Source organism: Vicia villosa, unplaced genomic scaffold (assembly GCF_029867415.1).
Source record: "Vicia villosa cultivar HV-30 ecotype Madison, WI unplaced genomic scaffold, Vvil1.0 ctg.000084F_1_1_3, whole genome shotgun sequence".
Lineage (NCBI taxonomy): Eukaryota > Viridiplantae > Streptophyta > Magnoliopsida > Fabales > Fabaceae > Vicia > Vicia villosa.
In genome coordinates this window covers 283,030-309,477 of record NW_026705007.1, presented here as the reverse complement: position 1 = coordinate 309,477, position 26,448 = coordinate 283,030, and the positions used below count along the sequence as shown (strand labels likewise).

At 36.4% G+C, this 26,448-nt stretch overlaps 3 protein-coding genes across 4 annotated transcripts; 2 read left to right on the top strand and 1 right to left on the bottom strand.

The window, feature by feature from the left end:
• The first annotated feature begins 2,635 nt into the window (after positions 1-2,635).
• Positions 2,636-8,071, top strand: LOC131623855 (protein argonaute PNH1-like). Its single transcript, XM_058894856.1, has 22 exons — positions 2,636-2,777; positions 2,934-3,142; positions 3,277-3,485; positions 3,579-3,725; positions 3,806-3,939; positions 4,058-4,167; positions 4,289-4,395; positions 4,490-4,628; positions 4,707-4,823; positions 4,994-5,101; positions 5,193-5,264; positions 5,337-5,459; positions 5,559-5,718; positions 5,858-5,979; positions 6,104-6,241; positions 6,315-6,457; positions 6,533-6,659; positions 6,749-6,884; positions 6,975-7,048; positions 7,143-7,237; positions 7,320-7,351; positions 7,428-8,071. Exons 2-22 carry the CDS (start codon positions 2,957-2,959, stop codon positions 7,592-7,594), a joined length of 2,646 nt encoding a protein of 881 aa, XP_058750839.1. The 5' UTR covers positions 2,636-2,777; positions 2,934-2,956; the 3' UTR covers positions 7,595-8,071.
• A 484-nt stretch (positions 8,072-8,555) lies between these two features.
• LOC131623856 (GDP-fucose transporter 1-like) lies at positions 8,556-11,079 on the bottom strand. Of its 2 annotated transcripts, none has more exons than XM_058894858.1 (2): positions 9,749-11,079; positions 8,556-9,076 (listed from the first exon to the last, which is right to left on the bottom strand). In XM_058894858.1, exons 1-2 carry the CDS (start codon positions 10,767-10,769, stop codon positions 9,072-9,074), a joined length of 1,026 nt encoding a protein of 341 aa, XP_058750841.1. In that variant the 5' UTR covers positions 10,770-11,079; the 3' UTR covers positions 8,556-9,071. The 2 variants fall into 2 exon arrangements, with proteins under 2 accessions (XP_058750841.1, XP_058750840.1); XM_058894857.1 differs by lacking the exon at positions 8,556-9,076 and adding an exon at positions 9,172-9,560.
• Positions 11,080-11,405: 326 nt separating this feature from the next.
• On the top strand, positions 11,406-12,600 carry LOC131623867 (inactive protein RESTRICTED TEV MOVEMENT 2-like). The gene is made up of 3 exons (XM_058894865.1): positions 11,406-11,545; positions 11,666-12,124; positions 12,494-12,600. The coding sequence occupies exons 1-3, from the start codon at positions 11,431-11,433 to the stop codon at positions 12,598-12,600; spliced, it is 681 nt and encodes a 226-aa protein (XP_058750848.1). The 5' UTR covers positions 11,406-11,430.
• Positions 12,601-26,448: the final 13,848 nt, after the last annotated feature.

The following is a 26,448-nucleotide window of genomic DNA, read 5'->3' as shown; positions in this document are numbered from 1 at the left end:
CTCACTGCCTGACCTGTAATATTACCCTCAATGAATGAGTCTGCCACACTTAATTCTTTGTTTTAGTTTAACTAAAATTAAATATCACCATCTTCTTTATAAATACAAAAGACAAAGCTAAAGACACACCTTTCCTAACCCAACAAAAGCAAGGAGAGTGAGTAAGTAACCTGTTGGGGAAATGCACTGAAATTAAGCTTTGTACCAAAAGTAGAGACAACACCACTTTTAAAATCTGGCTTTCTGTGTCATTATTATTTTTATCAAGTTTCTTTTTATATTTCCCATTAGATAAAATCTCTCACCAAAATGTAATAAATCAGTAGCATGTTTTGATGCTATAAAAAGCACTTATCTCAGAACTCATTCATCTTTTGAAGTTCCTTTTCTTAAAGGCAGTGAAGCACTTGTCTTTCATACATGTTTTATCAAATCGCAGAAAGCAAAGCACCTACAATCTCTTGTATTGTTGCAAAAGATAATTAATTGCTTTTGCATGTGGAGTAGTACTAGTAGTATATAAAACATTTTGGTGGCTATGTAGATATACATAGGTGCAGTTTTGTTGAATATTTGAACCCTTAATGGGAAGCCTATTAATTTGTAACAGTACTCTACATTTACATGCAGGGATCAGAGTGTAGAAGGTGGCTCAGTTAAGTATACTTGAAGTTCACATAGTTGGAGTTGTCTGAGTGAGTAACTGAGTTGTAGTTGAAGTTGCAGACATTATAATATAAATGGCGTAAAGCACAAGGTATATGTGTTTCTGGTTTCTACTAACTGCTCTCACTCATAGACACGCTTTCTATACCTACTTCATTCTCTGCTCTACTAAAACTCTAACACAACCCCTAATTAGTAGCACACTTTTACTTCCATTGCATGCATATTTATTTCTCCTTAACTCAAATTAATTACTAGTACATCTTTTGGTTCATTGGAGACGTCGGTACAAATTTTTGTAGCACTAACTACTCTGAAAAAAGGTGTACTATGTGTCAATGTCGGTATTCGAAATCGACACCGGCACCTGAAAAAAGTTGTATGTGTCAATGTGTGTTGATGTCGGCAATTAGTGACTACGTTTAAATTATTTTTAAATTATTACTAGTACGGATATGTCACTAATAGTGTCATATTTCTCTGTGTGCGTTTAGTGACTAAAATGATAATTTATTATGAAAAAAGAAAAATTAATAATGGATTTCACCTTATTAATTTTCACTTTATTTAACAACTCTATAAACTGAAATTAATAAGGGTATAGGATATAGGGTTTAGGTTTGGATCTTGAGAGTGTGCTCCTCTCAAAATCCTGAGTTCGAATCTTATTAGGTGTTAACAATTTTTGTGTTGAGTTAGTCCATATGAAAGAGAGAATGACAATTTTATCAAATTATTCTCATGTGTTATTGGTTTATTCTAATTATTATTAATACAATGCTGAGAGTAATGTAAATTATGAGTCTTAATTAGAGGGTATAATTGGAATGTAAAAGTTAAAATTGCATTGGAAACTAAAAGCTACAATTATTTTGGAACAAATAATTTTTATAAATATGACATTTATATTGAAATCTATGGAATATCAATTTTATCATTAAAACCAATACATCTAATTAATTTTTTAAGAAACACATATTGTTTAAATATAAGATAATTTTTTATGAGACGAAGTAGTATGATAGAGAGGTTGTGGAAAAGTGGGGTTGGGTTGGAACAAATTTGCATTAAGGGTTAAAATCCAGTGGATATGCCTCCAACTTTTTAGCTCTTAATTGCAACTTTTCAACAAACAGCTATAGAATTTGTTGTGGGGAGAGAGGGGGTCCCTAGACTGTGAATTTATTTTTCACACTAACCCAAGAAACAGAGAAATTTGGCTGCACTGCACCATCAGTATACAACTTAATGACTCTTAACCAATCCAATCAAATAGCAATATTATTATTTTTTTCGTTTTACCAATTCATTTAACAACATTTCGATTTTTCACGAATCAATTCATTCAAAATCAATTTTCTTCGCTGCAGAATCAAACACATGCTCAATTCGATGTATGACACATGATACAATGAGCCTCTGAAGTCTGAATTAATCACATGGGTGTTGTATGAAGCAAGCGAAAGTGAAAGTGACATAACATAACACATGATTGTTCTTATTGTGTTTTGTAACTATCCCATATAATTGATGAACCTCACCTTCACTTATATGTATTGCATGTAGTATCATTTTCATCTTTATATCCCTAGTTCCCCAATATCCCATCCAAAATCCAATACCACTGACATTACCATTTGTCCAATTGTTTTGTGCATTGTATTCTACCACAATGTCCGGATTTCCAAGCACACAAACAACCTTCAAATTATCTCTTTATGCCTCTTGTCTCTCCTCTTCTGTTCTGTCATTGGAATGTCTCAATCTTTTGATTTTGTTACCGTCTAATCTAAACCGTCCGATCTTGATCAAAACGTCTCGCCGAGACTATTCATTTTTAAGGAAAAATGGTATTAATGAGGAGAAAGTTGATATTAATTTTGGCCATAAAAATGAAAGAGTGGTAAGTCAAAATTAGACATCATATCATATCATAAATACATGCTCATTAATTAATATAAGAGTTTTTATAGAATATTGTTAGTTTCTTGTTATATTTGCATGTCACTTTATTTTTCTCACCATCTTTTCAATCTCAGAAGATTCAGAGAATGTACAGCACCTAGGAGAAAGATGCAATGAAATGAAATGCTGTCAAGATTTGATGCCATGTACCTTTATTTTCTTTCTTTATACTATCATGCAACAACCGTTACAAAGAGTTATTGTTTTTCTCATTCTTCTGTACTTTCTTGCTATTGTTTTTCTTCAAGAATCAACCACTGCGTGAAACTAAGAAGTGAAAGTTTCTTGTTTATTTTCTACAGAGATAGATATCTAGCCATTAGAAATGAAGGAAGAAGATAAAGTCCAAGAAACTGGACTTGAATCTCAACTAGCTTCATGTTTTTCTCCCTCTTGCAAAACTCTTGTTCTTGCTTCTAGGCCTGGCTATGGAAAACTTGGGACAAAGTGTGTTGTCAAAGCTAATCACTTCCTTGCAGATATATCAGTATCTGACTTGAGCCAATATGATGTAAGTCATTTAGAATCAACTTAAATTGCGGTTACACCGCAAACCTTGATATTGCGGTAAAATGGAGCCACAATTGAGGTCGCGGAGTAGAACTTTTATATAGATTTTGCTAAGTTATCATGTGTTTTATGAAGGTTGTTATAACTCCTGAAGTTAACTCTAGAAAAACAAGAAAAGCTATCATAGGAGAGTTAGTGAAGCTTCATCGTAACACTGAGTTGGAAAATAGACTCCCGGCTTATGATGGCTCGAAGACTCTTTACACTTCCGGTCGGCTTCCGTTTACAAAGAAAGAGTTCAATATACTATTGAGTGAGGAGGATGAGAGAACTTGTAGTACAAGGTGATTGATTATTATTCAAGAAAAACTAAGTAAATTTCTTTTTTTCAAATTTTGGATTTTGAAACGAACATGAGTTGTAAATTTTGTGTTCAGGGAAAGAACATTTGAAGTTCAAATCAAGTTTGCAGCTCATGTTAGCATGCATCAGTTACATGAGCTTCTCAGTGGGAAAAAAGTGGATACTCCACATGAAGCTCTTAATGTCATTGACATTGTATTGAAGGAGGTTGCATCTCATAGGTGCATTTTTTATTTGTTCTTTCAAGTTTTAACATATATCATTTTATTATTGATTCTTACACGTTAATTTGCATGTTTAGCTATGTATCGTTTGGGAGGTCATCGTATTCTCCGAATTTAAGAAAACCGCATACGCTGAGTGGTGGTTTGGAATCATGGCGCGGTTTCTATCAAAGTATTAAAGTAACTCAGATGGGATTATCACTTAATGTTGGTGAGAGTTCTAGTCAATCTTCGAACTCGGGTTCTTCTGAACAATTTACCCTTAACTGAAATTGATTAATGACTTGAGCTCAATTAGTGTTTTTCTTCTGATTTATTTTGTCTGACAGACATGTCATCCACGGCGTTTATCGAACCACTCCCTGTGATTGACTTTGTAGCTCTAGTATTAGGAAAAGATGTGCAGTTTAAGCCATTGTCAGACGCAGATCGCATCAAGGTAAGAAATTTACTTTACAATGGCAACTAGAATTCATTGCTTATAGTTATTAGATAACATCATTTTCAAAATTTAAGCACTATTTTCTGATCAAGAAATACTTACGTTATGACTCGAGCAGATTAAAAAAGCCTTAAGAGGTGTGAAAGTCGAAATTACATATAGAGGAAGCGTTAGAAGGAAGTACAAGATAACAGGATTGACATCACAACCTACAAGGGAACTCATGTATGGCTTTGTAGTTTTTTTCATTACAAAAAGTCACGAATTTAACGTATTTCACATTTGAGGTAATGTTTTTTTTATCGTTTCCTTCGAATAGTTTCCCTTTGGATAAGCAAATGAACATGCAATCAGTAATTGATTACTTTCAAGAGAAGTATGAATATACAATCATGTATCCTCATTTACCTTGCCTTCAAGTAGGAAGCCAAGAGAGGTTGAACTATTTGCCTATGGAGGTATAAGCTTTTGTTTTTGTATTCAAACTTTTTGTTTCGTTTTTAGATTTCATTAAAAGCTTATGTGACTTGTACTAGGTATGCAAGATAGTTGGAGGTCAGAGATATTCAAAAGGGCTTAATGAGAAGCAAATAACTTCTCTGCTAAAGGTCTCGTGCCAGAGACCACCCGGAAGGGAGGATGATATTCTACAGGTTATTTTTCGTTGTTTTTGTTCGACCCTATGAAGCACAAACATTAGACATAACACTAACCAATTATAATGTACTGGTGTTGTACACTGATGCGTGTTAGACACCAGACACGTCTACAAATTGAAATGAATAGCTCATGTATTGGTGTTGATCTTGTTTTTAAATGACAGACAATTCATCAAAATGATTATAATTGTAATCCTTATGCAAAGGAGTTTGGTATCAGCGTAGACAACAAGCTTGCGTCAGTTGAGGCTCGGGTTCTTCCTGCTCCTTGGGTGATTTTTCCTGTTGTTGAATTCATAACTTTTTTTTTGTTCTCTTTTGGCATTCAACTGATAATAGTAAATTTTGGCTCTTTCTTCATAGCTGAAATACCATGACACTGGAAGAGAGAACAAAATCCTGCCACAAATTGGTCAGTGGAACATGAATAACAAGGTTAGCTTTAGACAGACACATATTTATAGTTTGTTTTAAAAGTGGATTTTCATTCTTGTTATTTCAATGCAGAAAGTTATAAATGGAGGCAAAGTAACAAATTGGGCATGCATCAATTTCTCAAGAAATGTTCAAGAAAAACTAGCTAATGCATTTTGCCAAAATTTAGTTCAGGCATGCCAAATCTCAGGCATGGTAAAGTCTTAAATTTTGGTTTATATCACTTTTTCGATTATCACTTTCCGATTATAATTACACCTTGTAGTATACATGATTTTTTTTATCCTTTAACAGGAATTTAGTCCTGAACCTGTGATTCCTGTATATTCAGCAAGACCAGATATGGTTAGGAAAGCCTTGGAGCATGTATATTTTGTTTCTCGAAACAAACTTGGTGGGAAAGAGCTCGAGTTGCTCATTGCTATTCTTCCCGATAAAAACGGCTCTCTCTATGGTACGACTCTAAAAAGATTCTAAGAGATTCATCAGGAGAAGAACCGCCGTTATTATTTTCTTATGTTTACAAAAAACATGTGGCGATCACTGTTTTTCACATTTATGCTTGCGCCTGAAGAAACAAACTATTGCTTCAGGTGATCTTAAGAAAATCTGCGAAACTGATCTCGGGCTGATTTCCCAATGTTGTCTTACAAAATACGTATTCAAGATTGGAAGACAGTATTTGTCAAATGTAGCCCTGAAGATCAATGTTAAGGTTTGTATTACAAAATTCAAATGATCTATCACCTTAGTTTCTTTCTCCTTGAGAATAATCACTTCTATATTTCCAATTTTCACTTAATCTTCATTTTTTTAAACAAATGCGGTGTATACTTTAGATGGGAGGAAGGAATGTAGTACTCATGGATGCTGTGAGTTCCAAGATTCCATTGGTTAGCGACATTCCAACGATAATTTTCGGAGCTGATGTAGCTCATCCCGACTCCGGAGAGGACGTTTGTCCATCCATTGCGGCAGTAAGCATTTCCGAACTCCTATAACTGATAGCGCCCGTTCTAAGTTTGATCTATTGTGATTATCGTTATTCAGGTTGTAGCCTCGCAAGATTGGCCAGGAGTGAGCAAATATGCAGGATTGGTATCTGCTCAGACACCTCGCGAGGAACTTATACATGATCTTTTCAAATGTCGGAACGATCCACAGCATGGTATCGTTTACGGCGGCATGATCAGGTAATTTAGTCACATATTCGCTAAAATCAAAATTTTGCGGGCTTATTTGGATAATGACGTTCTGTGCTGCTGCAGAGAGCTCTTGCTCTCATTTCAGAAGGCAACAGGAAAAAAACCACATAGGATAATATTTTACAGGGATGGGGTTGGTGATGGACAGTTCTACCAGGTTTTGCTATACGAGCTCGACGCAATCCGCAAGGTACTGACTACTGAGAGTGAGACACAATATCTCAAAAGTCAAAACAGTAATATTTGTTTCTACTGATTATGAATTTTCAATATGTGCAGGCTTGTGCGTCTTTGGAACCTGGTTACCAACCACCAGTAACATTTGTCGTGGTTCAAAAACGGCATCACACTAGACTCTTCCCGAACAATCACAACGACAGAAACAGCACCGATAGAAGTGGGAATATCATGCCAGGTAAAAAGCCTTTAAATATAATCGCAGAATATCTGCCAGAACTGTGATTATTGATGCAGGAGTTGAAACATTTCTAACTGGTTAATGTAGGTACCGTTGTGGATTCAAAGATATGTCATCCTACGGATTTCGACTTCTACTTGTGCAGTCATGCAGGAATTCAGGTATGACAACGACATCTACGTTGTTGTCGTTACGTTAGGAAGAACATGATAGTGTTGGATTGGATTAATTAACTAACATTAATGGAATTTTCAGGGTACTAGTAGAGCGGCTCATTATCATGTTATATGGGACGACAACAACTTCAGTGCCGATGAGATTCAGTCTTTAACCAACAACTTGTGCTACACGTAAGTAAATAAACTCTTACCATTTGAAAATCATATTTCTCTACTCTTAAGATGAAATAAACTCGTCATGTTTTGATGACAGTTATGCAAGATGTACGCGATCGGTTTCTGTAGGTAAGTCTTTGTTTCTTGTTAAAAGACAAGTACATGAAAATGTCAATATATTTAATTGTCTGATGTATGCGTGCAGTGCCTCCGGTGTATTATGCTCATCTGGCAGCTTATAGAGCTAGATTCTACATGGAACCTGCTGTCCATGAAAATGCAAAATCACACGCTACAAGATTGAAAGTTGAGTCGGTTCGGCCACTGCCAGCTCTAAAAGAGAAGGTCAAGAATGTAATGTTTTACTGTTGAATGAGGAGTGCGGTATATGATGGTTTTTAAGTAGAGATGCAGCAGTATATGTAGGAAAAGGAAACTGATTGTAGGTGGGAAATTTAGTTCAATATGAACAAGTTTAACCCAACATGATCGGATTGTAAAATACTCTACATGGAAATTATCGACATAGCCTAGTTTGGGTTTCTTTATCTTTCTAGTGATTACGCGAAGGTAGTAAAGTTGAAATTATTGGCTGCTTAAAGATGATTTATCTTAGATTTATCTCAACTATGTGCTGGACGGGATCAAAATGATTACGACTCTCATTCCGCAACTGGTTGGAAAATCTGGACGGGATCAAAATGATTACGACTTTCATTTCGCAACTGGTTGGAAAATCTGTCATTCTCTCTTAAAGCATACAAACGATTCCTTAACTCTGTTCTTTCTTTATCAGTTATTGTTAGGACCTTATCCATCTCAATAAAACAACACTTTGTTCTTAACTCTGTTCTTTATCAGTTATTATTAGGACCTTATCCATCTCAATAAAACAACACTTTGTTCTTTGCCCACTATTAGGACCTTACGCCTCTAAATAAAATGTGTCTGACTATTGCGCACACATTGAAATTTTAGACACTAGAGAATTATAAATGTGTTGAATTAATGATAATAAATGGAAACAGTTAAATATATTAAATTTTATATCATTTATAACTTTTTGGTACATTTAATTCAATTAAAATAAAAAATTATCTTATTTATTCAAAAGCATTTTTGTATTGTACCAATCGTTAGTTGGTCCAGTGGTGATTGGCGCTGGACTTGCTAGAGGTCATTGTTTTTCACCTCTCAAACATTACATGCTTTTGATTTCTCAAATACGCCTTACTTTTTAGAGAGTCATGTCCTGTGTTATAAAAACTAGTGTATACTCTAACAAAAAATCATCACAAAATCAGTCTTAGCGTTATTAGAGCATAATCGATGATTCGATCAATACATAATAGTTGAATAAATATATTTAGTGATGGAGCCGATGACTCGACCAATACATCTAATACTTTAACCAATATTCATCTTTTGAAAAAGCAAAAAAACATAAAGCTATCTGTGCTACATCAGGACAATGTAATACCACAAAATTTGCAGTCAAAATTCATAATCAGCTATTGAAGAGAAGGCTGCTGATGGGATGAGAAGCACAGAAACTAAACAGGCAAGGTCTCTAGGCAAGGTCTTTTCTGTCAAAGGAATGAAAACAAGTGGAATATGAAATTAAACTAATTCTGCTAAGTCAACTACAATTTGAACAACACTCTTCTAATTGAACTTGTTAATTTGTCTAAATCACACTGACCACAAAATGAAGACAGGGTCATTCTTCTAACAAAGTACTCAATTGAATGCCAAAACTTATACCGTGTTAAAGAGAAAGGAAATTGCTAAAAGTAGCCACATTAAATGAGCGTCGCATTCGATTGCTGTACACAAAGCACATTGGGCATCAAACTGTAATGAGGATAAGGAAAAACATTTTAGCAAAGGGAGCAACAGCAAGCAAGCTAATAGTGACTACGAGTTTTTTATATATAAATTCTGTGGCAAGCAAGCAAGTTAACTATATAATGACCGAATAGCATAGAAATGAATTGTTCCAACATTTCAAAATACTAAATTATTTGTGCTATCTCTTCTTTCTTTCAGAAATGTTATGTTGTTGTTACCATCCAAAACCGATATATTGACATTTCTGAATGATATTTCAAACCTGTCTGTTATGTAGTTGTGTCAATTAGATTTCCAATATGACAGGACAAATAATTATATAACACCACGCATATTGGAAACAGGTCATACTCATACTCATACTCACACTTCCCTCGTGCATTGCTTGAGCCAAAACAAGTTTTACACTTACCCTTGCCTACAAACAAGCATAGAGTTTGTTCCACATGCAAAACACAGCATACACCAATAGTTTCTTATCTTATACCTGCCATTTCATGATCCAAGACACTAGATTTCAAATCATTACGAAAATAATACCTCGTGCTATATAAAATTTTCCGAATGTTGTTAAGAAAAAAACAACATTCATAGTTCATTACACCTTAAACACCAATTCAAGTACTAACTAGAAACAAATAACAATACAAAATACTCATAAAGAAGCAAGTTTACCCTTTACGTCACTCTCATCTTCCAAATCACCATCACCAACAAGATTACTCTCAACATCACCCTGCTTACTCACCACCACAGCCTCCCGTTGTTGCGAACCATTCCCAGTCACCGATTGCTGATAAAGAACTCCCCCAATTATAGTAAAAAACAAACAAACCAAACCCGCCGGACTAGCATGCTTATCCCAAATCGTCACATTAATGGCCACAGTAAGAAACTTATTCACAACCCCAGTAACAGTAAAAGCAGTCGCCGAAACCGCTTTCCTCGCCGCAAATCCAAAGAAACTAATAAGCAAACCAAATACACAAGACAACGAAACCGCAAGAACCGCATTCGTCTCAAACAAACTCCCAGTACTAGCAGTAATTGCATTCGCAACCTCGAAATTCTCTCCAGTAAGAAACCAAAAGAAAGGAGCAAGCATTAGAGATAACACATTGTTATAAAGAACAAAACCCCAAGTATTCAACCCAAGACTCATAACCATATGCTTAATATAAACCATCTCAGTAGTAATCGTAACCAAATAAGCAAAAGCCCAAGAATAAGCAGTCAGAGTAAAACCCGAATCAGTGGAAACATACCCAACCGCACCAGCGAGAATCACCACAAGCGAGAAAAACGTGAGATTCGAAGGCGAAGGTTGACCTCGAAAAGCCGTATCAGCAAGAGCAACGAGAAGAGGAGTAAGAGATCTGAAAACAATGAAGGTATCAACGTTAGCGTGACGTAGGAGATTGGTGTTGGTGAAGATCGCGAGGTAGAAAACGAGTGCGGCAGGGAAGAATTTCTTGGCAATCTGAAAATTGAAAGGATCGTGATGAAGAAACCCTAGTTTTCCGAGAAGGTAAACGCCGAGGGAGGAAGTTAGGTACTGTAGAGCGGTTAAGAGGCCCGGGTAGTTGAATTGTGTGATGGCGTATTTGTTGATGATGGCTAGCAAGCTTGAGCAGAGAGCGTAGCCGATTACTAAGCCGCTTGTGGCGTAGTGCGGTGGCTTTGTGGTTGATGACATTGTTGAGGGGTTTTGGTGGTGGTTGTTGGAGGTGAAGTGGATCACCGACAGTTGAGAAATGGGGTTTTAGGGTTTGTTGGATTGGATTGGATTGGAGGAAATTGGAGTGTGTGTCAGTGAGGTGTGAATTGGGAGCAGAATGGAGAGGGGAAGAGGACAATTATTTTCTTGTTTGTTGTCCTCACTTCATTATTGTTACTGCTCTGTTCAGAATCAGAGAGTATCAATCAATGTGATTCTAATGGTGGGTTTGGTTTGAAAACAAGAAATAGAGGGAGAGGAACGGAAGTAAATGGAGAAATATATATTAAAAGAAGGGAAATAAATGGAAAGTATAAAAGAAAGAGACGTGTTTTAGTTACTTGATATTGGTAAATGACTCAAAATTCTTATATTAAAATAGGTCACCTTTTTCTTGTCATTTATTGTATATATTTATGACTATAATAGATTATATTTCTATAGATTAGATGTATTTTTTTTTTTTGTTGGTAATATGCATTTTCATTTTTATTTATTGTTGACAGCTGATACATCTAATTAAAAAATCACATGAACAATGCATAATAGTCTTCAATTGATGCATATAAAAGCAACACTGCAAGAGCTTTCATTCACAAACATAAATACAAAAGTCTCAAATACAATAATATTATCAACAATGGATCAAATTCAAAAGACACAATCAGCACCTGAACGTGTTTACAAAGATTTTGAACCTTATTTTGAATGGATTAAAGATGAAGTAAGTTACACTCTTATCCTAATGCTGCCAGGTACGTTCAATTTGTTGTAGAAACTTATGGTCAAATGTTATTAATGTTTGATTTAAGCTCTTTCTCATTTTCTTCTATATGTATTTATTTATATACTTTCAATTTCAACAAAAATAATAGGATTCACAAAGGAACAATTGAGAGTGCAAGTGACTTCAAAAGGTGTCCTAAGGATCAATGGTGAAAGGCAAGGGATTGAGAATATATGGCATCGTTTTCGTAAGGTATTTCCAATTCCTCAATATTGTGACACAAATGATGTCGATGCCAAGTTTGAACATGGAGTGTTGTCAATCAAGTTTCCAAAATTGATCACCCCGGATAATAAGCCTCAAGAACAAGAAACTATCACGAATCCACCACAAGAAGAACCTTCAATGGCACGTCAAAATAGTGATGAAGCTAAGGCGCCAACACAAGCACAAGTGGTTGATGAACCGCGAGAGATGCAAAAGGAAGATGAAAAAGAAAATAACAAGATAGAAGAACAAGTTGAGAATGATCAAAATAATGTGAAGACTAATCATGTGTCACCGGAGACTAAAGAAGTTGTTAAAACTCGCGAAGTAATTGACATCCGTGATCACGATGGCGAATATGAATCATCAATGCACACGATTTATGTGGATTGACTTACGATGAGTATGGTTTTCGTTGTTGTGGCTTGCTTAGCTAACTCTGATGATATATATATATATATATATATATATATATATATATATATATATATATATATATATATATATAATGGATTTGCGGTAGAGATGACCATGGTGAAGAAACTGCTAGGGTTTAAAGGGAAAGTGAGAGTGAGAGCAGAGAAAGAGATCGAGAGTGAGAGTAGAGAAAGAGATAGAGAGTGAGAGGTTCACAATGGAGAGTGAGAGGTTCACAGAGGAAACTGGTGGAGTGTTGTAGCTTCAATGTTCTAAATGGGATTATGGTGAGAAAGAGAAGACAAAGAGAAAGAGAAAGAGGAAAGAGAAGACACAGAGAAAGAGAAAGAGGAAAGAGATATAGAAAACAGTAAGAGAATGAGAAAAGATGAAAAATGAAATTTGAATTTTGAAATTGAACCAATTGGAAGGAGGGAAAAGTGTGCTTTTCTATTTTGACCAATAGAAACCGAGCAGATGGCATGTAGTTGGGATAAGTTAGTTTTTCTATTTAGGTAGTTACAATATTATCCTTGTAGTAAGACAAAGCAATTCATATAGTACAACAAAGAACATGAATGGTAAAGGGCGTTATTGGTATGTCATGCACAAAATTAAAGGATTAGGCTTTGATTTAGAAAGTTACGGTTTTACCCTTTTTACAGTGTAAAATAAAATGTTGCAAAGGGCATAATAGGGAGTTTGGTCAATTGTTTAGTAATGGTAAGATAGTAGATTAAAAGCAAAGAGTATGTGGAAATTGAAAAACAAAATAAATTACTAAAGATTACTTAAAAACAATTATATTACCAAAAAAAATCATTAAAAGAAATTAAAAGCAAAGAGTATATGAAAATGGAAAAAAAATAATTAATGTAATGGTTATATTCAAACATTACCTTTGCCAGCCACCATGGTTTAGAGTCGTGTCCTCTCTCCTTTTCTCCTTGTCAACTTCTTTATTTCTAACCTTATCTATATTTCAAACATTACCTCTCCCACCATGGTAATTGTTGTTCCAAACATTAACTCTGCCACCATGGTTTAGAGTCGTGTCCATATCTATATTTTTTCTATATCTCTCTCTCTCTCTTCAATTCTTTTCTTTTTCATTTTTAATTATATCACCATTATTTTAATGATTTCTAAATTAAAAAGAAACTAGATTGATAAGTTATGTAGTTTTTTTTTACCGGAACAAATTTAACTCATATCATTAATCAAATAAATGTCAATACAAGGAGGTGCAACATTAACGAAACTACACCTAGACTAAGAATTGGTCGCCTTAACTAAAGAGTCGACAATCATATTCGGTTGGCGCTTAATAAATTTTACCTCAAAGTTTGTAACAAGACTCAACAATCTGCGGATAGCAGTAATAATAATATTAAACTCCGACTTCCCTGTAACCGTAGAATTAATAGCATGAATTACCACTTGGAAATCACTTTCGAAAATCACATTATTTAAGTTCATGGTAATAGCAATCTGAATGGCCTCCTTCAGAGCCAAAGCTTCAGCTTCTATAGGTGAAGTGATACCTTTATCCCAAGCTACACCTGCAACAAGAAATCTCCCCAAATTATCACGAAGACACCACGCCCTATTCGTAGTTTGATGGTGATTATTAAAACTTGCATCAACATTACACTTCAACCACCCTACAACAGGGAGGTTCCAAACCATAGGGAGCTGAGGACCAATATTCAAGACAGGATCATCCCGTGCATTAAACCAATCAAACCAATTATAATAAGCTTGGATACCAATTCTCGCAAGATCTTCCCTATTATTATTCCAAACAATATTATCCTGGTTCTTCCACAGACTCTCTACAACCATAGCAAAACGCCCAACATCTTTCTTATCCTCCCTACTACAAATATCAAAGATAAGAGACTTAGCATCACTAAAAATTTGTAACCGATGATTAACAATAGTAGACAAACCTGCTGCCCGCCAACAAAAGCTAGAAGATTGGCATCCAAAGAACACATGCCAATCATCCTCCACTTCCAAGTCACACACCGGGCACACCAAAGGGCACTGAACAAAATGATTTCTAAGTCTTCTACGAGACGGTAGGCAACCTCGACAAATTCTCCAAAGAAGGTGCTTAACTCTAGGCGGCGCCAAGATATTCCATAAACTATCCCAATTTCCATCAATCCTCCAATTAGACTGATACAAACAGGAATCTCTCCACAAATTATACCCCGTACGAACACTATAGGCCCCACTTCTCTCCTCATTCCAAATAAGAACATCATCAACTACCTCCTCAATCAAAGGAATATTCAAAATCTGGTCAGCAACCACTTGCTAAAATAAAGAATTAACAACACCAACGTTCCATTGCTTACTATTGGGTAAGAGGAGATCTTGAACCGTAAGATTGTACACACCTTCAGGGAACGGGCCACTGATACGAAAATCGGTACTACCCCGGAGCCACGGATTATGTAAGACTTTGATATTACTTTCGGTACCAATACTCCACCTACAGCCCAAACACAAAACATCCTTAGCTTTCCAGAGACTTCTCCACAAAAAACTTGGATTAGAACCCAAATTGGCATCCAAAAACGAGGAATTAAGAAAATACCTTGCTTTGAAGAATCTGGAAACTAAAGAGGCCGGTTCAGACAACAATTTCCATCCTTGTTTAGCTACCATAGCCAAATTAAAAGCCCGAAAATCTCTAAATCCTAAACCTCCATCTCTCTTCGGACAAACCAACTTATCCCACGCCAGCCAATGAATACCTTTGTTACCACCACCACCTCCCCACCAAAATGAATTCAACATCTTCTCAATATCTTTCACCACCCCATCAAGAATAACATACACACTCATGATATAGGAAGGAATAGATTGCAAGACAGATTTTATCATCACCTCCTTATCCGCCTTTGACAGCGATCGACCCCTCCAAGAATTAATTCTCTTCCAAATGCGATCCTTAATAAAAGAAAAAGTCTCCTTCTTGCTTCGGCCTATCATCGAGGGAAGACCCAAATAAGAACCAGTACCAAGCACATGTCGGACACCCATCATATTCGCAATATCCTCTTGCGCTGGAAAACTAAGATTACGACTGAAGAAGACCTCTGATTTCATCATATTAATTTCGTGTCCAGAAGCAGTAGCATAGATTTTAAGTAACTCCATAAGGTGAGACACCTCTGCAATATTAGCCCTGCAAAACAAAAAACAATCGTCAGCAAAAAGCAGATGGGACACACTAGGTGCCCCTCTGCATATCTGAACACCGTGAATGTCTCCTCGAGCAACAACATTTCTGATAAGTGCTGAGAGGCCTTCATCAATGAGAATAAAGAGATAAGGTGACAGTGGGTCGCCTTGTCTCAATCCTCTTCCTGGTTTAATTGGTCCAACTTTATCCGGATTAACTAGAACCGAATTACTCACAGTTGTCACACACATCATCACCCAATGAATCCACCTATCCGCAAAGCCCAACCTCCTTAACATTTCTCTTAGGAAGCCCCAGTCCACCCTATCATACTCCTTGCTAATATCAATCTTCAAAGCCATATGAGCCTTAGTACCACCTGTTCTCCGCTTAAGAGTATGGATAATCTCAATCGCCATCATTGCATTATCCAAAATGGAACAATTTTCTACAAACGCAGACTGCTCCTCCGAAACACACTTTGCCAAACACTTTTTTAGCCTGTTTGCTAGCAGCTTAGCCACCAATTTATAGGCGACATTACATAAAGAAATAGGCCGAAGATCTTTCATATTATGAGGATTAGCACACTTTGGAATTAAGCAAATGTTAGTTTCAGTGAGGGACGAAGGAAAAAAGCCACGATCAAGCCAACTAGCAGCTGCTGTGAAAATATCGTCGCCACAAATATGCCAAAACTTCTGATAGAAAGCCGGATTGAAACCGTCGGGACCAGGAGATTTATCGGGATGCATGATAAGTTATGTAGTTGTGTATGCTTTACAGCAATGTTTTATGTAATTATATACATTTACACCAGTGTTTTTTAATGGGGTATCGACCAATTAATTTAAGAAGACTAATCTCTTTGTGCATTATGAGGGATCTATTTAATGTCTATAAAATTTGAATTCAAGATTTTAAGAGAAGCTCACTTTTAAAATTCAAACCTTTGCAAATGGGCAAATCTTTAATGCACGGTAAACTTGACATTTTTATTAAAAAAAAAAATCTTCTCAAAATTATATGTTCTTTGATGAAAAAAAAAAGCTTAAACTTTGTTTGGAAGTTTGCAGGAGAAAGAAGAGGAGAGTTTAAAAAATGGAAAGAATTGGATAAAAAAAACATAAAGATTTAGGTGGGGAGGATTTTTGAGAGTTTTATTTTTATTTACAAACCAAAATTCTCTTAATTTTGGAGGGCTTTGATAAATTATTTAAACATAATACATGTTGTTATAGTATTAAAAAAATTAAAAATATATTAATGATAAACACTTTTTTTTAACATTCTATATCTTTTTTTAAAAATCGTTTTTTGAAGTTCTTCATTCCCCTCTCCTCCAAAACTCTAAAACAAAGTCTTAGACTATTAATATTTAGTACAAAAGCTATATTTTTAGTTATGAGAGTAACAATAAATTTAGAATCTAAAGTGTAGATATTAATAAATTTAACCATCAATGGAGTAATGCTTATGCAGAATGCCTCCTGTAGGTAGTAATGTTTACCTTCGTTTATATGAAGCATTTTTTTTAATATTTATAAATCAACTTCTTGATCGACCTTCCATCCAACACATCTTGATCGAAATGTGTATTATAGTTGAAAAATTCCACCTCCTGCAAGGCATTTTCAAAAGAAACCTAAAGAATGGAAAAATTGTCTTCCACCAGCTTCACATTCTCTTTGGATAACTCAAGGTTTTTAATATGCATCTCCGAAAGATGGTCATCGGTCTTCTTCCAACCTTCACGATCCTAACTCAAAGACATCTCAAACTCCTTTAACATCTTGCGAGAGAAGTCCAATGTATGAGTCGCTTAAGCAAAAGTGACCTCGATTTTGGAGAGTGTCGTATGAGCAGATGTTAAGGTATCATCCTTCTTCTTCATCTCTTGCACAAGTGACTATAACTCTCAGCCAATAAGTGAAGGTAACCAAAAGTTTACACACCAGTTCATATCTCTCTCAACGGATCACTTGTCCTTGTGAGTTCCTCCATATACTAATCCTGTTCAATAGTAAGAGCATTAACACGTTCAAGGAACACTTCTTTCTCTTGTCTGAGACGGTAAGGAAAAAAATATCTCATCTTCCAATAACACCAATGCAAAAATAATTGATGCTCTATGCATTTGGTATTCCATTTTTTCCAGCTCCTCATAACAGACAACCTTAGCTTGCTCGAGAAGTATGCATACTCTTCTTCATAAATAAAAGAGAAAACTCTCAATCCGTTCAAGGACCAGGATGAGGCAGAATTGTAGGAGGCAAGGTCAACAGAGTGAATGTTGAACCTTCCTCGAGACAAGGTCGGCTCTATCATTCCTAAACTATCTGAGGCATTTTTCTCTAGAGTCCACACCCGAGAGACATTTCAACAGCATGACCCATGGAAGGAATCCTTCCAACCGCGCACGACGACGAGCATAAAGTACCCTACACCACAAGTTGATCAATAAAACCCAAAACTTTTGTTCGAATTATGATAGAAAGGTTGAAAATGAACAAACTAGCAGAAGGCCCCATAATTGGAACCCTCCAATAGTCAGTTGATGACCAGTGCGAGTGAAGGGACTACCCTAGGAGTCATATGCATTTGTAACATCATTTGGTGGAATTTCATATTATCTGAAAACTAGAAAATAAGCAAGTTGAAGAGGTAATCATCATGAAAGCATTAAAGAAAAGAATAAAGCTCTTGTGTTACTCATCGAAGATGACTTACATCTCCTCTTTTGTAGATGCTTCCATTAACAAACGTATTTTTATGAATCATTTCTTTTGTTTCTTTGGCGCCACCCCAAAAGGAGAAAAGCTTGTTGTGAGAGAATATGGAGTATTCAAAGGTCTAGAGGGGTGAATATACCTCCAAATTAAGACTCTCGTTGAAAATATTTGGAAAAACTTTTATCAAAGTTTAAAACAAAGTTAATTTTGTGTAATGGATTTTTTTAGCAAAAAAGAGCGATTATGCTTATAGATTGGAATTAGTGCATAACGACTTATGTAGTTCACGGCGAAAGCAATATTGACACATAAATTTAACCAAATATAAAACTAATGATGGTATTGTATAATTACCAAATTACACGAGATGTGAGATTTTATAACACCAACAGTATTTGAATTCTACAACCATTATTTTCAATTTAATCTACAACAAGACAAAATTAAAGTTCCAATTATAACAAAATCTACGATATTACAATTAAGTTTCTACAAGAAGAAATCCTAATGGAATGCAATTCTAGACAGCAATAAAAAACAACCTAATCATGCAATGGCTATGAAATTAAAAGGAGAGAGGGGAGAGATAGATCGATAGATAGATAGAGAGAGAGGTGTACACCGTGATTTATACTAGTTTGACATGTTTTGCCTAGCTTTGCACATACTCTAGTCTCCAATGTTTTCACAGTGAAAATTTGTTGATCTTCCAATAATATTTGTGGCAAGATTACATCAGTTTAGTACGATCAAATATCGAACATTAACGATGAAAATATAAAAATATTATGGCTGGATCTTTGACTTATACACAGTACTGAACTCTTTGTGAAATCTACATGTGAAGTCGCCTTTAATCTTCCAACCCAAACAACATGCTCCTAAGTCTCCATTCTACGACAATCTTTACTTGATCCGAATGGTAACTTGAGAGTTAGTTTGTCAGAAGATTGAGAAGAACTACCATCTTTTATATAGGCTTCCACACATCACTACCAAGATGAAGCTAGAGAAAAGAACCTCCTTCTTTTCCACTAGAATTGTCAAAACCACCCGCAACACCACACACCTTGCGAACCTCTAAAATCTTAACCAAATCTTCATAGAAAGATTAAATTTAAACGAACAAAAGAAAAATTTAGTTTACTTTTGTTTTTCAGAGAAGAGTCGAAGGTGTCCCTAATTGGTCGAAGGCCAATGATAACAGCCACATCGAAGAGGGTGGGAATCATCATTCCATAATTAAGGTGAAAGGTGTTAGTTGAGTCTTCCCAAAAGATACATCTCCGAATTAATTTTTAGAAAAAAAAAGGAGTGACTGCAATGTAATAGTTAAAATTGCATTAAAAATTAATTTGGAGATGCGCCTCTGAATTAATCTTTTAAAAAAAATGTGATAACTGTTTGATTTACGAAGGATGAGGTGATATAAGGTGTGTTTGAAAAATTTGAGTGCAGTTTAAGATTTTTAGAGGTGTGAACCCCACCATAAAGGTGACAAAAATATTGTCAACTTCTTTTCGACAGTTTCAGCTAGACCTGACCCAATACTGAGACTACTATTATTGTCTCACAAAAACTAATATATATGCTTTATAACTGAGGTCAAAAATATCAAAAAATGAAGCTTATATAAGATTTTATTGTTGTTGTTGTGAATTACGACAAGGTTCAATTCAATCAATAATTTATTATGTGAGGCAAAAAACAGTAACAATCAAAATAAATGGTCTTCAACAATAATAACCAATAAGCAAGAATTATAATAGAATAAGACGAGAAGAGACGAAATGTTTGTTTACTCAATTCGATCAAAAGATCTACTCTGGGAGAGAGAGCAACTCTCCAATTCACTATACTCAAAAAGTTGTTACAAGAGATTACAAATGAGTTACAAAAAAAAAAAAAAAACAGCCTTCGCCTTCAGAGTTCTCAAGAACAATCCTGAAGGTTGCCATGAACAAACCCCTATTTTCAACCCAAGTGTTTCTCAACCTCTCCAACTCTCAATACATGAATTACTCAAATTCAAGGTATCAAGAAATATTGTCTAACCATTTGACCCTAAACCTTCTTTTCTCCTTTTTGCTCTAAAGTCCTAAATTTGTCACACTTTCAAACAACAAAGAGATATATACATATAATAGCTAAAATCCAAGCCCAAAAACACAACCCATTAATTATTAGAATAAAATATTATAAATAACTTATATTATATTTTATATTAATTTATACTATTTCTAAATTTGTATATATATATATATATATATATATATATATATATATATATATATATATATATATATATATAAATATAATATTCTAACATTTAATAACGGATCTGTAAACTGAACCGGTCAAATTCGAAATCTACGAACGTCTAAATTGAATATTTTTGTTGTTTTTCAGCTTTCTAATCTTTGACAGTCTTAAAAGATATTTTCTCACTCTTTATCAAAAAGTTTTAAAGCGTACTCCAACAATTTTCTACCTCACTTTCTTAAATCTCAATTAATTTTATTAACTTGTCATGTCAATGTCTTCATTCATTTTCATTTAGCAGTGTCTTTCAAGAATTTATATCTGTGTTTATTTGGATGATTAAAAAAAGAGAAATGAATAATAAAATAGTGAAAAAAATTAAATTTTTGAATTGTTTATAAATATATATATATATATATATATATATATATATATATATATATATATATATATATATATATATATATATATATATATATATATAAGGCTTAGTAGTCTAGAAAATATGTATTTTATTAATGAGTTACTTTTTTTAAAGAAGATTAGACAATCTTTTTAATATATGAAGAATTTTTTTTTTAACGCCGTTAAAGTTGACGCCTTTGGAAATCTTATATATTAACAAACGCTAAATCTAAAATAAAAATACAAATTCATAAGCACAAAATCTATCAGATAAGCTATGGAATTCACCAGAAAAAAATGAATTTTATTAAAATCGGAGATAACTTTAACGAGCACACCCAAAAAATGTTTAAATACATAAAAAAAAATTTAATATGCTTTTAATCCAAAATAGAAATAAAATACAAAAACGAAACTCTAATGAAGTTTTAATTCAAAAAAATTGTTAAAAATATTAATTTACGATTTTTGAGTCTAGAACAAACTTGGATGGCTTAAAAAGCCTTCCAACATCAGGCTCCTCCACCTCTAAAGAACTTGACCTCGAGTTCTCTTATTGATAAAGAGTCTCATCTGCTTGATATTCATAAATGTCACCAACATTGAAAGTATTCGATATATTCATGAAATCTAGGAGCTACCACATAAGTATTTTCATTGATCTTCCGGGTGTTGCACCCCAAAATTTGCCCTCTTTATTTGAGCTATAAGTTATTAATGACGTTTATTTCGTCATTCAAAAATTGAAGAAAAATAATAAAGAGTTTTCATGGGTTTAAGAAGAAAGGCGTGAAAAATGGTTTAAACAGTGGAAATACGAGCAAATTCGCAAGTCATATTTGGAAGGTGATATGAGCTAAGTTCCCGCGTTGTCTTGACTGTTTCGACGATATCTACAACTTTCGTGTTCGGCTCGGAAGCCAATTCTTTGAGGAAGGTCGTCAGATTTGCAAGTTATTTGAGATTTCACAGTGAAAAACAGTGCTGAATGTAGGGTTCCGGACCTCGGAAAATTCATATCTCCTAATCCGCTCGACGGATTCACTTGAAAATTTAACTGGAGCTCCGTAACATCATTACCAAGATTTCATATGTTCGGACCGAAGTCCAATTATGCACGGGAAATTCCCAGAATTTTAAGGATCGTCGCGTTGTTTTGGTAAAAAGTGTGTTTTCGAGTATGTCGCGCCGAGTTCGAAAATTCATAACTTCTTCGATTTTTATCGTATGAAGTCCATTCCGGCGGCATTTTCTCGGAAATTTCGTTAGCTTCAATTATTCGTCACACATGCTTGTTCAGATTTTGAGCCAAAGATGGAGTTTTATCGAGTTCTTTGAGCGGTACTCACAAAATTCTGCACAGTCGCACCAGATGAATCGACGTTTCTCGTCATTCAAACGCGCGTAATTTCTTCATCGCATATCGGATTGAGACGATTCTCGCGGCGACAAGTCAAGAATTTGGTCATCTTCACAATGGTATTGGTTTCGTTCCGGAATTCAGAGCCGAACTGAGTTTCCTTAAAAACGAGCCAAAATAAGATGCACCGAGGGCAATTTGGACATTTCGCGTTGACAATATATAAACATTTTGCTCTTCACGAATCAAAGGAGGACTCTCATAATTTCAATTCACCAAAAAAGATCAAAAACACTTTCTCTCAATTCTCTCTCAATTCTCTTGAATCAAAACCACAAATTACATAAAACTTTCATCAAAAACTCATCAATCTTCATCAAGATCAAGAACATGGATTGAAGAATTAAGATTCGAAGTTCGATTTTCTTCTCTCTCTCTCTCTCTCCTCAAATCTCGCGCGCCTCTACCTCTCTCTCACCTCGGATTTCGCTTTCGCGTTCGTGTCGCGTTCGTGTCGTGTTCGCGTTCGTATCGTGTTCGTGTTCGCGCTTCGGTTGAGATCTTCATCCGGTAAGCCTTCGGATCTTGAATTAAGTGCTTAATTGTTGATCATTATGTGAATTAGGATCTAGATCTATATCTTGTTCTTGATTTATGGATGGTTGATGATGATTGATCGGTGAATTTGCTTTGTTTTTGCTCGAATCGATAATGTTCATGTGAATTGTGGTTAGATTTGATGTTTATTGCATATAATTGATGTGCATTGATGATAAATTGTGATATTCGTGTTCGGATCTATGATTCGATGATGATTTCGTTTGCATAATTGTTGATGTGCATGTATGTTGCTTGTGACGCACTCAAAGTGTTTGTATAAATGCACGTGGTGCACTTTTGCTTGATATTTGCTTGGCTCGACGCGTCGCACTTTCCATAATTAGGATCATTTGACTTGTAGACTCGTGCTTAATTCATGATTTGATGTTTGCTTGTGATGATTGTCAATGGAATGGTTTTTGGATTGAGTGCGAACGGCTCCGAGGTCCTAAAAATGCTTAAAAATTGGTTTTGCTACGCCAGGAACCGGGTTGTCCCAGGCGGGAACCGGTTCCCACTCAATCCAAAATTGTTGATTCTCTGCATTTTAGTACCAGGAACCGGGTTGTCCCTAGGTGGGAACCGGTTCCTGCGTTGTTTTTGCCCTTTGATTTGTGTGCCAGGAACCGGGTTGTCCCTAGGTGGGAACCGGTTCCCAGTAATCTGAAATGTGCTTGCTTCTCTGATTTAGTACCAGGAACCGGGTTGTCCCTAGGTGGGAACCGGTTCCCAGTTTTCTGCCTCTGGTTTTTAGTACTAGGAACCGGGTTGTCCTATGCAGGAACCGGTTCCTGTGTGTAATTTTTGTGTTTTTTTCTTTTCTAACTTCAATCTTGCATAACTTTTTGCTCGTAACTCCGATTTGTACGTTCTTTATATCGTCGGAAAGCTTATGAGACGTACTATCTTACTAGATGCTTTGTTTTCATTAATTTGTAAATCATCCATGTTTGATTTCTCTTTGATGTTTCATTATCCATTTCATGTTTACATTACTTGTCCGTTTCCTTTCGCTTTATAGTAATAACGTAATTCCGATTGCGATGTTTGTTATCTCTAACTTGTGTGCTAGTGTGCAAGGTTTTTTGGATAGTCACCGACCGGCGCTTATTGCTTGAGTGTTCCGCTTTACTCGCGGAACACGATCCCTATTCACTTGTATTGTGTTCTCATCCGGGAGACACGTTCCTATTACTTTATATCTGCTTGTTTGGTTTGCTTGTTCCTCTTGCAGGTGTATTGTGATTGTGCTCGGCGCGCATGTCGACCTTTGTGTGCTTTCATGGCTAATCGGTGTGCTGACCAGTTGCTTTTGCTTTGCTAGCTCGCTCGCAGGATTCTTAGTTTCTTCGCTTTGCTTCGCTTTAGTTTACGGATCATCATCCGTTTGGTATTGATCCCGTTTCATTTTATTTCTAATGCACTTTATCGCTTTCTCGCATCATCCAATAACATGATAATTAGGATGTAACACCCTGGATTTAATGTAACACCCTGGATTTCCGCTTACCCCGCAGGGCTTCCGGCCTACCAAGCATGTCACCGGCTTAATCAATACTCCCCCCTTAGGTCCGCTTATCGGCTGCCCAGGAAATATTGTTTTTGCCTCCCGCAGGAATCGAACCATGTACCTAGGGGTTAAGTACATATTCATAGCAATTCCTGCTACCACTTGAGCTAGTAGCTCAATTGGTAGCAGGAATTGCTATGAATATGTACTTAACCCCTAGGTACATGGTTCGATTCCTGCGGGAGGCAAAAACAATATTTCTTGGGCAGCCGATAAGCGGACCTAGGGGGGATTATTGATTAAGCCGGTGACATGCTTGGTAGGCCGGAAGCCCTGCGGGGTAAGCGGAAATCCAGGGTGTTACATTAAAAAGGCGCCTTTTTAATGTAACACCCTGGATTTCCGCTTACCCCGCAGGGCTTCCGGCCTACCAAGCATGTCACCGGCTTAATCAATAATCCCCCCTAGGTCCGCTTATCGGCTGCCCAGGAAATATTGTTTTTGCCTCCCGCAGGAATCGAACCATGTACCTAGGGGTTAAGTACATATTCATAGCAATTCCTGCTACCAATTGAGCTAGTAGCTCAATTGGTAGTGGGAATGGAATGAACATGTACTTGAACCCCAGGGTACAGGGTTCGATTCCCACGAAAGGCAAAAACTCTACTAGTGAGGGGGGTAGAGAAGATCATGAGGTGACAGTGCCGGGAACGCCGAAGGCTCGGGCTGTTACATAAAAAGGCGCCTTTTTAATGTAACACCCTGGATTTCCGCTTACCCCGCAGGGCTTCCGGCCTACCAAGCATGTCACCGGCTTAATCAATAATCCCCCCTAGGTCCGCTTATCGGCTGCCCAGGAAATATTGTTTTTGCCTCCCGCAGGAATCGAACCATGTACCTAGGGGTTAAGTACATATTCATAGCAATTCCTGCTACCAATTGAGCTAGTAGCTCAAGTGGTAGCAGGAATTTCTATGAATATGTACTTAACCCCTAGGTACATGGTTCGATTCCTGCGGGAGGCAAAAACAATATTTCCTGGGCAGCCGATAAGCGGACCTAGGGGGGATTATTGATTAAGCCGGTGACATGCTTGGTAGGCCGGAAGCCCTGCGGGGTAAGCGGAAATCCAGGGTGTTACATAGGACCTAGACATTCATTTGGCCAAGCCCTTGAAAGAGGCTCTGTTTTTGTTGGTGTGTTTATATTTGTGCTTTGCGGCAGGGAGTCACGGTGTAATAAGTCCTATATGGCACTCCGTTAAGTCCTCATGGAAGGCACGCGGAAAGGGTTAGCAATCAACCCCCGCCTAGTCTCATCGAGTCTGTTTGGTATGCGCACGCTACGCGTTGCTCGCTTCCGAACCTGCACAAGATCTTGTTATCGAGTATGTCAGGAAAAGGGTTCATGTAGCCGGACCCCCGCCTTTCTTATAGCTCGCGTCGCTCGACATTGATGCTCGGTGTATGCACGCACCGTTTTCCTTTACGATCCGTGACGGCTTGGTTGCTGAGAGGGGTCCGCCCTCTTGTCTATGGCCCGATCATTTTCACGAGGTCTAATGCTTGGTTGACTTGGGTTGAGCTGCTCCCCTTGGCTATGGCGGGACCGCTTTTCTACCATTCGGTCAGTACCGTTGGTTTGTTTGCTTTACGAGCGGACGCTCGTTTGTGTGATATCATTGTTTGGTTCCCTTATCCCTCGTAGGTTGCTAGTTTAGTTTAGACTTGTACCCTTTGTATGATAACATTAGGTAGCAAGCTTTCCCCGTTAGCTTAGGTCTTCTTCGTGCATTCTTTAAAACACAAACCACACTCTTTGATTTTCTTTTCTTAAGAGCTTGTTATTTCCGCTCCATTCCCAAGCATAAGTCTCCAGAGGTCGAGCAGCGGAGTGTGAATGTAACTCGTTCACCTAAAAAACACAAAACAAACAAAAATTAGTTAGCCGAGCTACGGTACCTTTGACTTTGTACTATGTGTGTTACCGACAGTCCAGAATGCTTGGTGGGCGGCAACAAGCCCCACCACTTTGCATCATTGCATATTTACTTTCCAAAAAAATGATGTACAAAAAATAACTAGCATACATGTTCCTTTCATTTCTAAGGAATCACATCTTTAAGCCTCGCGCCGAGCTCTTTCATCTCTTACTCGCTAAAAAAAATCAAAACACGAGA

Excerpts from the sequence above, each read along its gene's own strand:
- LOC131623867 (XM_058894865.1), top strand. The coding sequence starts at position 11,431 with ATGGATCAAATTCAAAAGACACAATCAGCACCTGAACGTGTTTACAAA. Across the intron at positions 11,546-11,665 it reads TCTTATCCTAATGCTGCCAG|GATTCACAAAGGAACAATTG; the intron begins GTACGTTCAATT and ends CAAAAATAATAG. Across the intron at positions 12,125-12,493 it reads TCGCGAAGTAATTGACATCC|AAAGAGAAGACAAAGAGAAA; the intron begins GTGATCACGATG and ends GATTATGGTGAG.
- LOC131623856 (XM_058894857.1), bottom strand. The coding sequence starts at position 10,769 with ATGTCATCAACCACAAAGCCACCGCACTACGCCACAAGCGGCTTAGTA.
- LOC131623855 (XM_058894856.1), top strand. The coding sequence starts at position 2,957 with ATGAAGGAAGAAGATAAAGTCCAAGAAACTGGACTTGAATCTCAACTA. Across the intron at positions 6,242-6,314 it reads TTTGTCCATCCATTGCGGCA|GTTGTAGCCTCGCAAGATTG; the intron begins GTAAGCATTTCC and ends ATCGTTATTCAG. Across the intron at positions 7,049-7,142 it reads GCAGTCATGCAGGAATTCAG|GGTACTAGTAGAGCGGCTCA; the intron begins GTATGACAACGA and ends TGGAATTTTCAG.